Genomic DNA, 14437 nt, shown 5'->3' with positions numbered 1-14437 from the left:
TGTTACACTCTTAATCATCCCCCCTGCGGCACTGAAAGGAAGCGGAAGTTGCTGCGGCCTCGAAGGAGGGTCGTTCTCCGTAGAGTAACTGTAGCCCGCGGCGCAGTGGGATGTCTAGCAACAGTATGGCAGATCCGCGGCGTCCCAACCGCATTCTCAGGTCAGGCAGCAGTGTGGGATTGGGAGTTGGCATGGTAACGTCACGACTTGGGTCCGGAGTTGCTGTAGCACGGAAGGAGACGGAACGGACAAGTCACGAATGGTGGCACGTGACTTGCCTGGGGTCACTATGGCAACATTGTAGCGAAGTCGCGAGGTGGGGTTCTGGCTGCTGTCGTTTTAGGGCAGGGGTCTTCAAACTTGGCCCTTTTATGACTTGTGGACTTCAACTCCCAGAATTCCTCAGCCAGCATTGCTGGCTGAGGAATTCTGGGAGTTGAAGTCCACAAGTCATAAAAGGGCCAAGTTTGAAGACCCCTGTTTTAGGGTTAGCGAGGAAAAAAAATCACATAGGGAAAAAAAATGCCGTGGTAGAAAAAGGAGACAAATATTACGGAAGGGCAGATAGTTTCAAACGGTCAAAGTTAGGCCCTGATTCTACGGCAATAATACCTGGGAGTAATTTGGTGCGAGCAAAAGGTTGTTTTCACATGTTTGTTTGATTTTGAAAGGTCAGGGAGACGTTGGCCTCGCTAGTTATGGGTGGGTCTGCAAAGAGCTGATATTCTAATTTTAAAAAAAAAGAATAATTAAGCACTTAGTAAAGGATAAAAACAAAAGCTTACAAAATGTCATGAACAACCTCCCACGGTAGTTTCATGGGTACCGTTCAAAAGTTACAGTGATGTTGTAATTTGCATAATCATATTTAACACAGTGCTTACATCCACAACTCTATGCCAGTGAAAGCCTGAAACTTTTCCTGAAAAATTGAATGCTTTGAAGTGTGAAAGTATTATTTACTTTCAAGAACTAAATTTATATGCCCTGTGATAGTAGCTAACTTAAAACTCCCAGTTCCAATACAAAATACACAACTATGAAATGACAACACAAGAACTAGGTTTCTTTTTTTTTCTTTGTAGCCCATTTCCTTTAACTCTAGCCTAACTACTATTAGTAGTTGTACTAATTGGTGATTATATAGAAAGGTCCATGAATACTTAATATTACAACTTCAAAGAGAGGATAAATTGATACCTGAATAAAGCCTGAAGAAAACATAACATACTTTGATATGGCTAATTTCAGACTAAAGCTTCAGTTCAGAGAAACATGTATTGGTGTATTGAGATTGAGATTCTCAATGGTAATGTAGCAATTGCTGTTATAATTACAAAGCACTCCTAATGTTCCAGTGAAATTTAGTCTCATGACTTCAACTGTCAGATCTGATCCTGATAATTTTTGTTTTATCTGTAATTCAGTGCTAAGATAGTGTACTCATGTACATGATTTGTTTTATTTTTTCCAATTTAAAAAAGTCTGATAATATAAATATTATCAATATTTAAGAAATAGCTAAGAGCAGATGGCGGTAACTAAACAGTAATGCCAAGTGGTGCAGTAGAAACACACCCACATTTAAATCTTGTTAAACTATGTAGTTAAATTAGGCTACTACAAATCAGGTTATTTATACTGCTGCTTATTCTTTTCTGTCGAGCAAACTTTTGAACCATCTGTGGGATGTCCAGGGCATAGAACAAACTAAATAGGCCAGCATAGTAAGAAGAAAGATTAGACAAGCATTTTTCTCTTCACTTTAGATTACTTTGTGTATGGGAGGGGGAAGAAAAGAGCCCTACATCTTTTGCATGGTTTTTACTTAAGGAAGCCCCTTTGATCAAGGGAATCCAATAAAAAGAGATAATTAATCTTGATTTCTAACCCTTAAATGTTTGTTTTGCCTACATGGATAGTCCTTGGTTTATGTCCACTCATTCAGTGACCATTCGAACTTACAATGTTACTGAAAAACTGCACCATAAGCTTACAACCAGCCCTTGAAGTTCCAGTTGTTAGCTTTGCCTATACAGATAGTACTTGGCTTACATTCATGTGTTCATTTACCATTCAAAGATACAGTGGTGCTGAACCCACCAAAACTACGAACTTACAGTCAGCGCTTGAAGTTCCAGCTGTTGCAGCATCCCTGTGGTTGTCTGATAACGATCTAGGAGCTTGGGTGCCCAGCTCACAATTATGGCATCACAGCAAGGCACATCATGTGATTGCCATTTGAAGCCTTCCATGCCAGTTTTGCACAAACAAAGTCAATGGGAAAACTGGCAGGGAAGGTTGCAAGTCACTCCAGAAGGTCATTTTTCCCAGAGGAGCTCATTAGGGAGTATAAGACCCCAGAGATCTCATACTCTACAGCAGGGGTATCAAACTGCCGGCCCGTGGGCTGGATGCATCATGGCGAAACCACGCCCACCCCATTGCCGGCAATGGAAAAAAAATACGATACATTGCCACACGTCACATAACTTGCGAGTTTGACACCCATGCTCTATAGTAATCCCCCCCCCACCTGCACTCTTAAGCTCATGCCTGTCTGCAGCACTTTTGCTGGCCCTCCTCAGCCTCTGAGGCCCACACTGACCTGCCTGTGCTTGCTAGTGCCCATAGCACCCCCGTGGCACCTGCACAATTCCTCCTGTGCTCCTTACTTGGGACTCCTATCTCTTCCCACTTCAGGGGTTACAACAGAAACCGGAAACTGCCAGGATTGCCATCATTAAACAATGCAATCTGGTGATGTCATGTTTTACATCCACAATACTTAGTGAAGGTAATTTTGGTCCTAATTGCTGTCTTAGTCCAAGTGCTACCTGCGTGAGCTTTGCATATTCATAATATAGTTTTTATTATATTATTTAGTATGCCAGATTACACTTTAGCAACCAGAACTGGGACCAGCAAGTCAATCATTAAGGGAAGTGGTCACTAAGTGAAACTGCAACTGTGTTTATGTTCTTGCTCCAGCTTTCCTTTATTTACAGACCTGTGAGGCTCATAAATGTGAGGACTGGTTGTAAAGTTACTTTTTCATCACTATCGTAACTATGATGGTCTCTAGCCAAGGCAATCGCTAGATGAGAACTTCTTTTTCTTTTTTCCTTCCATTCAATCATGTTTAGTTCTCAGCAACTGCCTGGAAATCTTCCTGCAGTTTTCTTGCCAAGGATTTTCAGAAGTGGTTTGCCATTGCCTCCTCCTTAGAGTTAAGAAAAATGTCTAGCCCAAGGTTACCCAGCTGGCTTTATGCCGAAGGCAGGACTAGAACTCATGGTCTCCCAGTTTCTAGCCTGATCCCTTCATTAGTACATCCAATTGGCTGTCAAACAAAAGCTACCTGTATACAAATATTATAGAGCTAACTTACAGAGCTTAATTCATAATCCTGCTTTTCTTTTTTGTCCATATTAAAACAAGATTCTTCTCCTATTGTTTGGTCTTTATTATCTGAAGTGCTTGAAACAGAATAGCCTTCATTAAAATTTAGAGAGAGCTTTCTGCAGTGTGCTGAAGTATAACTTGGGGAGAAAATGGTGAACGTTGATACCATTTCTTTTTTCAAGCTGTTGGCTTTGAACTTGTATGAAAGTTTTATTTCTTGCAGGGAAAGTAGAGTTTACGTTTTGCTCATCAGTTCAAAACTGTAGCTAGAAATGAATTTTTATTTGCAGATACAAGCCTCCAACTACAGAAAACAACCCTACTTTGGAAGATCCTACGCCAGATTATATGAATTTGCTAGGAATGATTTTCAGCATGTGTGGCTTAATGCTAAAAGTGAGTATTAGAATACCCAGGTTTTGACTGAAAGACATAAAGAGCGCTAACTGAACAAATCAAATAAAATGTTTTTACTACTTACATATTATGGATGCAACTATTGAATTGCTATTGGATAGTATAGACTCCAGTTTTCTTTCTTTCCAGGGTTGAATTGAATTTACTGCACAGTATTTCTCAGAAATTTTTCCGCCAACTTTCAGAGGCTGACTAGTTAATAACTTTAACTTTCAGCAATAAATTAATAGTTTAACGTTTCAATTCATATTAATTTGGATTTTATTTTTAGTAGTTTTAGTTACATTTACATAGGCTGCTGAAGATGTATTAGTGTAAATTATTCCAGAAGAAATCAAAACTGACTTTAAAAGCTGTATAAGCATTGTGGAGCATTATAGATGATAGAATGGTTAAAATGAAATTCCTTTCAATATATCCATGCTGCAGGGAATACATAATGGTATATCCTGTTCAAGGACTCTTTTCACTAATTTCAGTTTGATTCTGCCTAAGGGATCTGAACTGTGCCTAGAGGATAACATGTCTTCTGAGAAAAAGTGATAACAATACTCATTACTGGTAATAGTACCATCATATGTAAATGTTTTTGAAAATATATGTCAATTATTTTACAACAACTCATTCAGATCTCATTCTAGATTAAAATATCGTAAGAGTTTAATTATATCAGATCACTTCTTAGCATTAAGAGACAGATACATTAATAGTAATTCAACTGTATGCTCTGAATGGATGGCCTGTTGTTGTTGTTGTTGTTGTTGTTAGCTGCGAAGTCGTGTCCGACCCATCGCGACCCTATGGACAACATTCCTCCAGGCCTTCCTGTCTTCTACCATCTTCTGGAGTCCATTTAAGCTCACGCCTACTGCTTCAGTGACTCCATCCAGCCACCTCATTCTCTGTCGTCCCCTTCTTCTATTGCCCTCGATCTTTCCCAGCATTAGGCTCTTCTCCAGTGAGTCCTTCCTTCTCATTAGGTGGCCAAAGTATTTGAGTTTTAGCTTCAGGATCTGGCCTTCTAAAGAGCAGTCAGGATTGATCTCCTCTAGGACTGACCGGTTTGATCGCCTTGCGGTCCAAGGGACTCGCAGGAGTCTTCTCCAGCACCATAGTTCAAAGGCCTCAATTCTTTGGCGCTCAGCCTTTCTTATGGTCCAACTTTCACTGCCATACATTGCAACTGGGAAGACCATAGCCTTGACTATACGCACTTTTGTTGACAGGGTGATGTCTCTGCTTTTTAGTGTGCTGTCTAGATTTGCCATGGCTTTCCTCCCCAGGAGCAAGCGTCTTTTAATTTCTTGGCTACAGTCCCCATCTGAAGTGATCTTGGAGCCCAGGAAAACAAAATCTGTCACTACCTCCATTTCTTCCCCATCTATTTGCCAGGAATTGAGAGGGCCAGATGCCATGATCTTGGTTTTCTTAATGTTAAGTTTCAACCCAAGTTTTGCACTCTCCTTCTTCACCCGCAACAAGAGGCTCTTTAGTTCTTCTTCACTTTCTGCCATTAGAGTGGTATCATCTGCGTATTTTAGGTTGTTGATATTTCTTCCAGCAATCTTAATTCCAACTTTTGATTCATCTAGCCCTGCCTTTCTCATGATGTGCTCTGCATATAAGTTAAATAGGCAGGGCGACAGTATACAGCCTTGCCGGACTCCTTTCCCAATTTTGAACCAATCAGTGGTTCCGTGTCCAGTTCTCACTGTTGCTTCTTGACCCGCATATTGGTTTCTCAAGAGACAAATAAGATGGTCTGGTACTCCCATCTCTTTAAGAACTTGCCACAGTTTGTTATGATCCACACAATCAAAGGCTTTAGCATAGTCAATGAAGCAGAAGTAGATGTTTTTCTGGAACTCCCTAGCTTTCTCCATGATCCAGCGTATGTTGGCAATTTGATCTCTAGTTCCTCTGCCTCTTCGAAATCCTGCCTGTACTTCTGGTAGTTCTCGATCCACATACTGCTGAAGTCTAGCTTGTAGGATTTTAAGCATGACTTTACTAGCATGAGAAATGAGTGCAATGGTGCGATAGTTTGAACATTCTTTGGCACTGCCTTTCTTTGGAATTGGAATGTAAACTGATCTTTTCCAATCCTGTGGCCACTGTTGAGTTTTCCAAATTTGCTGGCAAATTGAGTGTAGCACTTTTACTGCACTGTCTTTTAAGATTTTGAATAGCTCAGCTGGAATACTGTCACCTCCACTAGCTTTGTTGTTGCTCAGCTTTTCTAAGGCCCACTTCACCTCACATTCTAGGATGTCTGGCTCGAGGTCAGTGACCACCTCATTGTGATTATCTGGGACGTTAAGCTCATTCTTGTATAGTTCTTCTGTGTAATTTTGCCACCTCTTCTTAATCTCTTCTGCCTCTGTTAGGTCCCTGCCATTTTGGTCCTTTATCATGCCCATTTTTGCATTAAACGTTCCCTTCATCTCTCCAATTTTCTTGAAAAGATCTCTGGTCCTCCCTATTCTATTGTTTTCTTCTATTTCTTTGCACTGTTCATTTAAGAAGGCATTCTTATCTCTTCTAGCTATTCTCTGGAATTCTGCATTCAATTGGGCATATCTATGTTTTTCTCCCTTGCCTTTCGCTTCCCTCCTTTCCTCAGCTATTTGCAAAGCTTCCTCAGACAGCCATTTTGCTTTCTTGCATTTCTTTTTCTTTGGGATGGTTTTGGTTGCTACCTGTTGTACAATGTCGCGAACCTCTGTCCATAGTTCTTCAGGCACTCTGTCTATCAGATCTAATTCCTTAAATCTATTTGTCACCTCTACTGTATATTCAACAGGGATATGATTTAATTCATACCTGAGTGGCCTAGTGCTTTTCCCTACTTTCTTCAGTTTAAGCCTAAACTTTGCAAGGAGAAGCTCATGGTCTGAGCCACAGTCAGCTCCTGGTCTTGTTTTTACCGACTGTATAGAGCTTCTCCATCTTTGGCTGCAGAGCATATAGTCAATCTGATTTCTGTGTTGACCGTCTGGTGATGTCCATGTGTAGAGCCGTCTCTTGGGTTGTTGGAAAAGAGTGTTTGCTATGACCATCGTATTCTCTTGACAAAATTCTATCAGCCTGTGCCCTGCTTCATTTTGTACTCCAAGGCCAAACCTGCCTGTTATTCCAGTTATCTTTTGGCTTCCTCCTTTAGCATTCCAATCCCCCATGATGATAAGGACATCATTTTTTGGTGTTACTTCTATAAGGTGCTGTAGGGCTTCATAGAACCGGTCAATTTCATCCTCTTCAGCACTGGTGGTTGGGGCATAGACTTGGACTACTGTGATATTGAATGGTTTGCCTTGGATTCGAACTGAGATCATTCTGTCATTTTGAGGATTGTATCCCAGTATTGATTTTCCTACTCTTTTATTGACTATGAAGGCTACTCCATTTCTTCTGAGGGATTCTTGCCCGCAGTAGTATACCTGATGGTCATCTGAATTAAATTCACCCATTCCTGTCCATTTTAGTTCGCTGATACCTAAGATGTCGATGTTCAGTCTTGTCATCTCTTGTTTGACCACGTCCAGCTTTCCTTGATTCATGGATCTTACATTCCAGGTTCCTATGGAGAAAAAATCTTTACAGCATCGGACTTTCCTTTCACCACCAGACATATCCACAGCTGAGCGTCCTTTCGGCTTTGGCCCAGTCGCTTCATTCTTTCTGGCGCTACTAGTACTAGCCCTCTGCTCTTCCCCAGTAGCATATTGGACGCCTTCCGACCTGAGGGGCTCATCTTCCAGCGTCATATCGTTTTGCCTTTTGGTACTGTCCATAGGGTTTTCATGGCAAAGATACTGGAGTGGGTTGCCATTTCCTTCTCCAGTGGATCACGTTTTGTCAGAACTCTCAGCTATGACCTGTCCGTCTTGGGTGGCCCTGCACGGCATAGCTCATAGCTTCATTGAATTACGCAAGCCCCTTCGCCACGACAAGGCAGTAATCCATGAAGGGGGGATGGCCTGTATGAAATAGCAAATACGGTTATGTAACTGAAAAGCCATCAACAGGTTAGTATATAGAGAAGTTCAGTTTAATTATGAGATAAATTTAAGCCTTACTCAGTGGCATTTATTTCATCCTCAGCCATCAGCATCTTTCTTTTTACAGTTGGCCAAGGCATTATTCACATAAGAATAGTACACCTGTAATATCAAATCTTTCAACTGGTGCTGAAATAATCTAAGAGAGAGAAAAAGAGCTTTGCGTGAGTTTGTATTTGATAGTGACAAGATACAAAGTTTATGAAAAATTCAGGAAAACCTACACTGTAATAACAGTGTATTGAAAGCTGTATGGTAGTTTTCACAAATAATAAAATCTCTATCTGACAGTGTTAACAAAATGTACCATTGATGTTTTTTTCTAGTCTTCTTTATAAGTTCTGCACTACTAATTCTCAACATATACATTTTTCTTGTTAAGATTATTACCAGTAAACCATATAACTTCATATGTCATATCTCTTGAAATTAGAATTTTTGGTTCATATTTCTCATTGATAATGGCATTTAATTCAGTGGAACCAACTGAAAAAGTCTGAATTCATTAATATGGCTTTATTTTTGTCATATGTATTTTATAAGTAACTTCACCATGATTTTGCTTTAGCAATATTTATTAGTTTTTAAAACTGAAGACTGTTCCTGAACTCACAGGAAAAACAAAGTGGAATATTTATAATATTGTTAAACTAGAATAACTCTGATGTATCTTTGTGACCCCATAAGTTTCTCATCATATTTTTCTATGGCGTTTGCAGTTAAAGTGGTGTGCTTGGATTGCTGTCTACTGCTCATTTATCAGTTTTGCCAACTCTAGGAGCTCAGAAGACACCAAACAGATGATGAGCAGTTTCATGTAAGCCATGTTTTTACTTCTTTTAGACTTATGTCTGATTTCCCATGGTATTAATTTCTGAATACATAGGTCTTGCTTTGGAAATGCTTTTTCAGCAATGCTCATTACAAAGTTCTTATAATTACAAATATGATCCTCATTTTTGATTTCCATCTGATAGTGACTTTTATAATACTTCCGTTCAAATGAAAAGCTGTTATGCCTCTGATCAATGTGAAGCACTGATGCTTCATGGCAGATTGATAATTGAAGCTGCCTTCTCTTCCTTGTGTTGGCCTTTCTGCTGAGTTTATGCTCTTTGAAGAACAGTGGGGTATATGGCCACTAACAACAAAAATTGCCAAATAGTGGAAATCAGATTTTATGGTGAACTTTTATTAGCTTCTGTTGCCTGAGCATTTCCATTTTGCCTGTTTTCCAGACAAATCTGCCTTATTGGCCATCTTTTCAAAGGATCCTTTCATTGGAATTGAGGTTGATATTACATTTATGGAATAAATGTTACTTTAAGAAACAGAACTATTGAAAGGGAGTAGCAGGTTTTACCTCACTGTAAAAAAAGGTCTCTAGAAAAACGGATCTGGAGTTCATCAATGGAGAGACAGCAATAATAGCAGATTCCTTTGCCTCACTGCAGACATTTTCATTCTTCGTGTGGAGAACAATAGGCCTTAGATTAAAAATCACCACAAACTGCAGGACACCTCAGGGATTTGATCTCCCGACGTTTTCGTGTTTACATCTACAGTGAGGAAATGCCTGAAAATATCAATGCCTTTGAAAATTACATAACTTGGGAGACTCAGCTTGCTTATGGAATTTAAACTTTTTGTGAAGCCTTAACAGAGTTGCTTTTTATTTCCCCCCCCTGCTTAATAAGTTCATATTTCATCCTTATTTAGTTTCCTTCAATCTTTTTTTTTCTTTTCCTTTTACAGTGCAACTACCACCTACCTGTATTTCCATGTTTCTTTTTCTTCTTTTTCTTGCTATTTTATTGGAAAAAAAATGTTTGTATTCCTATTTTTGTATTCAGAAGTTTTCTGTGTATAAGAATGGTATGTTTAGACAACAGAATATAAACTGACAGCAAACAACACTCCTTACTAGCACTGATGATGTTACCTAGTTAGGGTAATAAAACATCTGCAAGAAAACAAGCAAGCTCAGAGAGCACCAAGGACCCCTCAATGGTATGTTTATGTATATGTAGATAGGAATCAATTATTATAAAATGTGACCGGCAATTTTAATCAATACTTAACTGCATTCTTATTGTGTTCTTCTTTTATGGATTTTATACATGATTCTACATAATGCACAAGTTAACTCATGCACAAATGTATTGAGAGAAGTAAATCTCCAGGACTGAGTGGCAGCCTTGGGGTTTACAAGAACATGAAGTTGGGCAGTACATGGGATTTTTTATTTATGGAATTTTCCCCTCTCTTTACTCTTTCTTTTTTGAGGAAGGAGTGGGATTACTTTGAATTGAAGATCACTCATAAAAGTTCCTGGAGGAAAGAGAGCGTAGAAACATACATCAGGATATTACAATGCAACCCTATGGCTTAAATACATCTGTCTGATGTCAGAATTACAAGGGGCAGGTATTGCCTCACGTCTCTGCAGTCATCTTATTTTCATTATGCCTATGGGATCATCTTTCTTTCTAATAAATATGGTGTTTTATCTCACACTATAGTTTTACATTGTGGAAGCAACTCTGTTACAGTTTTCGAACCCTGTGGGCACTGACAGTGGATATGGAAATACTAGATTTTTGCATTTTTTTTTAGATTTAGCCTAGAAGTAATGATTCTCCATTTTTCTATTTGTGTCAACAGATTAAGTAGTAAACTAGCATTCTCCTTTCTAGTTTGTCTTCTTGCTCATTGACCTTCACTTTTTCAGACTCTTCTGTTCCTTTTAGGATTATAATGCTTATGTCTAACAAGAAAGTATTCGTAATTTGTGTTCTTTATTCACAAAAAAATCTCTTATTTTCTTGATTAAATTCTAAAGTTTCAGTTCTTCCCCCCCCCCCAAATAAAATCATCCAGTAACTTTCAGTAAAGGCTAATGATTCTAAATTTAATCACTTCTTGTTAATTTGGAAAGGTGTTTTGTGAGCCACTACTATTAGGCAGATAGTTGAGGCTTCAAGGGCAAGAAGTGTTCATTTAGTTTCTCAGTTGCTAATTATTGCTGAGGAAAACACTTACATGAAATAAATATAGACTGATGTCAAATTCATATTCCTGAGCAAATATATTTTTTTAATTTGACTACCTATTTTGGAAAGTTAGAATAACTGTAATTTGATATTATTGTCAATAAAATGTTAGGGATTCTACATTAATTCTGTCACTATTCTCTTTTTTCCAGGTTGTCTATTTCTGCTGTAGTGATGTCCTATCTTCAAAATCCTCAGCCCATGTCTCCTCCTTGGTGAAAAGATAACACTTTTCTTTAAAATTCATCTTCCCAAATAGATGGGTTATCCTGTTCAGAGTGGAACATTTTCTTATATAACATAAATTTAATTGCACAGGTATACTATTGCAACATATTGGGAATATTTACTTTGCTATATCAATAAAGTAATTATTGTTAAATATGCATTGGCTACTTTGCCAAATTTTCTTTAACATGTTAAGAATGGATTTTATTTTATTGCCAGTACAACTCTGAGCCATGCCAATATAAACAAAGAATTCTTTAGTTATTTCCTGAACTATTAGGAGGGTCTGCCCCATATAAAAAAGAATCAGTGTGGTCCAGAAATACGTTTATCATCAATAAATATATTTTAAAAATTCGTACTTGAAGCTAATTAGCATACAACAGAAATAATGTCTTGGGAAATATAAAGCTTTGTGTATCTATAGACGTAGCCAGCTTCCCACATAGCTTTTAATCAAAATGGCTTTTTGTGGAGGCATGTTACTGATTTTTAATTTCTAGCACAATTATCTGTGAGGTATATGAGACAAGGATCTTTCCAAGTACAATTTTAAAAAGGGACCCTCAGTTATATTAAGAACTGGATGAATCCAGAGAGAATCGTATCCATTCGCTATGCAGTACAACTATTTTTTTGTACGCACATCTAATCTTGAGTACTATAGTTTGACAGCATTCTCCTCATTGGTATGCTTTGTATAAAGGTAAAGGTAAAGGTTCCCCCGCACATGCGTGCTAGTCGTTTCCGACTCTAGGGGCCGGTGCTCATCTCCGTTTCAAAGCCGAAGAGCCAGCGCTTGTCCGAGGACTTCTCCGTGGTCATGTGGCCGGCATGACTAGACGCCAAAGGCGCACGGAACGCTGTTACCTTCCCACCGGAGTGGTCCCTATTTTTCTACTTGCATTTTTACGTGCTTTCGAACTGCTAGGTGGGCAGAAGCTGGGACGAGTAACAGGCGCTCACTCTGTTACACGGCACTTGGGATTCGACCCGCCAAACTGCTGACCTTCTGATCGAGAAGCTCAGCACCCTAACCCACTGAGCCACCACATCCCTGTATGTTTTGTGTAAGAGGGTTCAAATATGTATTAGAAAACAGACATATAATGGAAAGACCAATTTCTGAAAAATTAATTGGCAGAACTTTTACTCATGGACTCAAGAGTATATTTTTCTTTATTTACTCAAAACAAGAATGAACAATAAGTGAAAGAGTGAAGGCTTTAGGCCTTTTGGTTGCTTCAAAGCAGTGTTCTTTGGCTAACTTCCAAAGACTGGATTGCATGTGGTGATTGATGAGCGCTCCCATCTCTCTCTTTCCCCTTCCCACTCCATGCCTGCAGCTTTCCTACTTCCAGACAATGCTAAATAACCTGAGGGAGATGGCACAGCTGGGATAGTGAGGAAAAGGGTACATATCAGAATGGGGAGTACATGGTCTGGTGTCCAGTAGGAAGGAAACCTGACCTGAATTTGTGGTGAATGGGAAGGACTATCTGTTATTTATTGATGTGTCCTATCTGTCAGTAACATATCATAGGGAACAAAATTAGATTATATTGAGCACATCTGCAAAAATGTTTCTGAAAATTTAAGTTCGGCTAGATACTGTGTGCTTTCTTCTTTCCTAAGGATTTCTGTTCAGATCCATTTTAATATGGATTCATTCTGGAATGCTAACTGACTGCAGCCGGTCACCCGCATTGTCACAAAGGCAGATTGCTCTGTGGCTTGGGGAATGCAGCATTTCCTCCTTTCAGACTGCTAAAAGTGTCTCAGCCAGAAAAAAAGGAGGCAAAATCTTTAGAGCTCTATTATGCTCACAATTCTCAAGGACAACAGAGCATATTTTTTTTCAACTTTGGGAGGCTTGATTATGGGTGGGGTGGTGATAATTCTCACAGCATGCTTTGTATTGACAGAGCTAGGAATTGGCATTTTGTTCAAAAGTAAAGCTGTGTGGTACATTGTTTTTCTTTCTGTACCGCCAGAGGCCACCTACAGTCTTGTCCTAAATTGCTCCCATGCAGTGTAATGTTTTGAATGGGCTAATGAAGGAAAAAATGGGGGGGAACCACAATGTTATGGGGCAAGATGGTTTGCAATGAATGTGTGGATGGCGGAGGGGGGGGAAGGGGGGAGAGCAAAGAGAAACGTCGTCCCTGCCTGAACACTCACCCATCTGTTTTCTATAAATTTATTTCCTTCCTGGCCTACGGATAATCCTGTGCCTTTAAGAGACAAGCGCCCACCCACCCCTTCTTCCCATCCCCAATCTATTCTGGCTTGCTGCTGTTTTCATTTCCGCTTTCCTGTTCCGCATCTGGTGCCAGGAAATTCCCCACTTCCGCACTTTCTGGCCAGGAGACGGGGGTGGATTGGAGGCTGCCGGGCTGCGTAGTCAGTATGGAATGCAGCCGGAGGGGGTATCAACATCTCCTTTTAATCACTCACCACCCAGACGGCTTAATGAAGCCGAGTTGGAGTGCATTCATCCACCCTGACATATATTTCCTCAGCTTTTAGCTAGTATGTGGATCAGGTGGCTGAGCAGCTAGATTTAGGCATCATATAATTGTGCTGATGCGGAAGGAGCCAGGAAAAAAGCTCTTCAGCCTTTGCACATACATATATCTGTGTTTGCTTAAACCCCAGCTCCTGTTCACACATCACACTGGGAGGCTAATCTGTAGCTCAGCAACAAAGGCGCTGCTATGGCACACCAACATTGCACCATAGCAGCTGAGGGCTAAGTTTAAGTGACATGGCAAATTGTTGCATTATTCAAGAATTTAAATCAAGCTGAAGTGTTGGGAGTTTTAACTCTGCACGGCAACTTTCCCTTTTATGATTTAATCTCACATGTTTGGTTGGTAAAGGAAGAATCCACATTTGCAGTGACGTTGGTTGATGCCATTTTGGGCTAAAATCTTGACACTAAAACTACAGATAGTGGTCTTTCTTTCTTAGAGAGGCTGAATGGGCTACGAGGTTCTTCTGCCCAGTCCTTGTTGAAAGAAAGCCTCAAGAATGGCCCTGAATTAAAGTGGGGGCAGGTAGTTAATATACTGTGTACAGTGTTACTAAGGATTACTTTTCTATTATTTGACTTTAGGGAGAGAACTGGGTCTAACGTATGTGATTCAAGGAAGCAGAGAAATTTCTAGGCCCCACTAGAATTGAATCCCTTCCCTTCCGCTTCCCTTTCCCCTTCCTCTTCCTCTCTCTCAAATAGAGCAGTGCATCCTGTTAGATAACTGCAGTCTGAAC

General features: G+C 39.7%; 1 protein-coding gene across 2 annotated transcripts; it reads left to right on the top strand.

The window, feature by feature from the left end:
* Positions 1-14: 14 nt before the first annotated feature.
* Positions 15-11322, top strand: WDR83OS (WD repeat domain 83 opposite strand). Of its 2 annotated transcripts, XR_014024998.1 has the most exons (5): positions 15-160; positions 3696-3801; positions 8603-8700; positions 9122-9893; positions 11089-11322. XR_014024998.1 is itself a non-coding variant. In XM_081316717.1 (4 exons), exons 1-4 carry the CDS (start codon positions 111-113, stop codon positions 11153-11155), a joined length of 321 nt encoding a protein of 106 aa, XP_081172843.1. In that variant the 5' UTR covers positions 20-110; the 3' UTR covers positions 11156-11322. The 2 variants fall into 2 exon arrangements, 1 of the variants encoding a protein (XP_081172843.1); XM_081316717.1 differs by lacking the exon at positions 9122-9893 and having other exon boundaries at positions 20-160.
* The last annotated feature ends 3115 nt before the right edge of the window (positions 11323-14437 follow it).

The sequence above is a fragment of the Vipera berus genome (assembly GCF_964194415.1).
Source record: "Vipera berus genome assembly, chromosome: 2".
In the NCBI taxonomy this organism is placed as follows: domain Eukaryota; kingdom Metazoa; phylum Chordata; class Lepidosauria; order Squamata; family Viperidae; genus Vipera; species Vipera berus.
This window is presented reverse-complemented; position numbering and strand designations above follow the sequence as displayed.

What these genes read in the sequence shown, in the direction of transcription:
- WDR83OS (XM_081316717.1), top strand. Translation starts at nt 111, where the DNA reads ATGTCTAGCAACAGTATGGCAGATCCGCGGCGTCCCAACCGCATTCTC. An exon ending in TGTGTGGCTTAATGCTAAAA is followed by an intron (nt 3,802 to 8,602) that starts GTGAGTATTAGA and finishes TGGCGTTTGCAG; the next exon opens with TTAAAGTGGTGTGCTTGGAT. An exon ending in CAGATGATGAGCAGTTTCAT is followed by an intron (nt 8,701 to 11,088) that starts GTAAGCCATGTT and finishes TCTTTTTTCCAG; the next exon opens with GTTGTCTATTTCTGCTGTAG.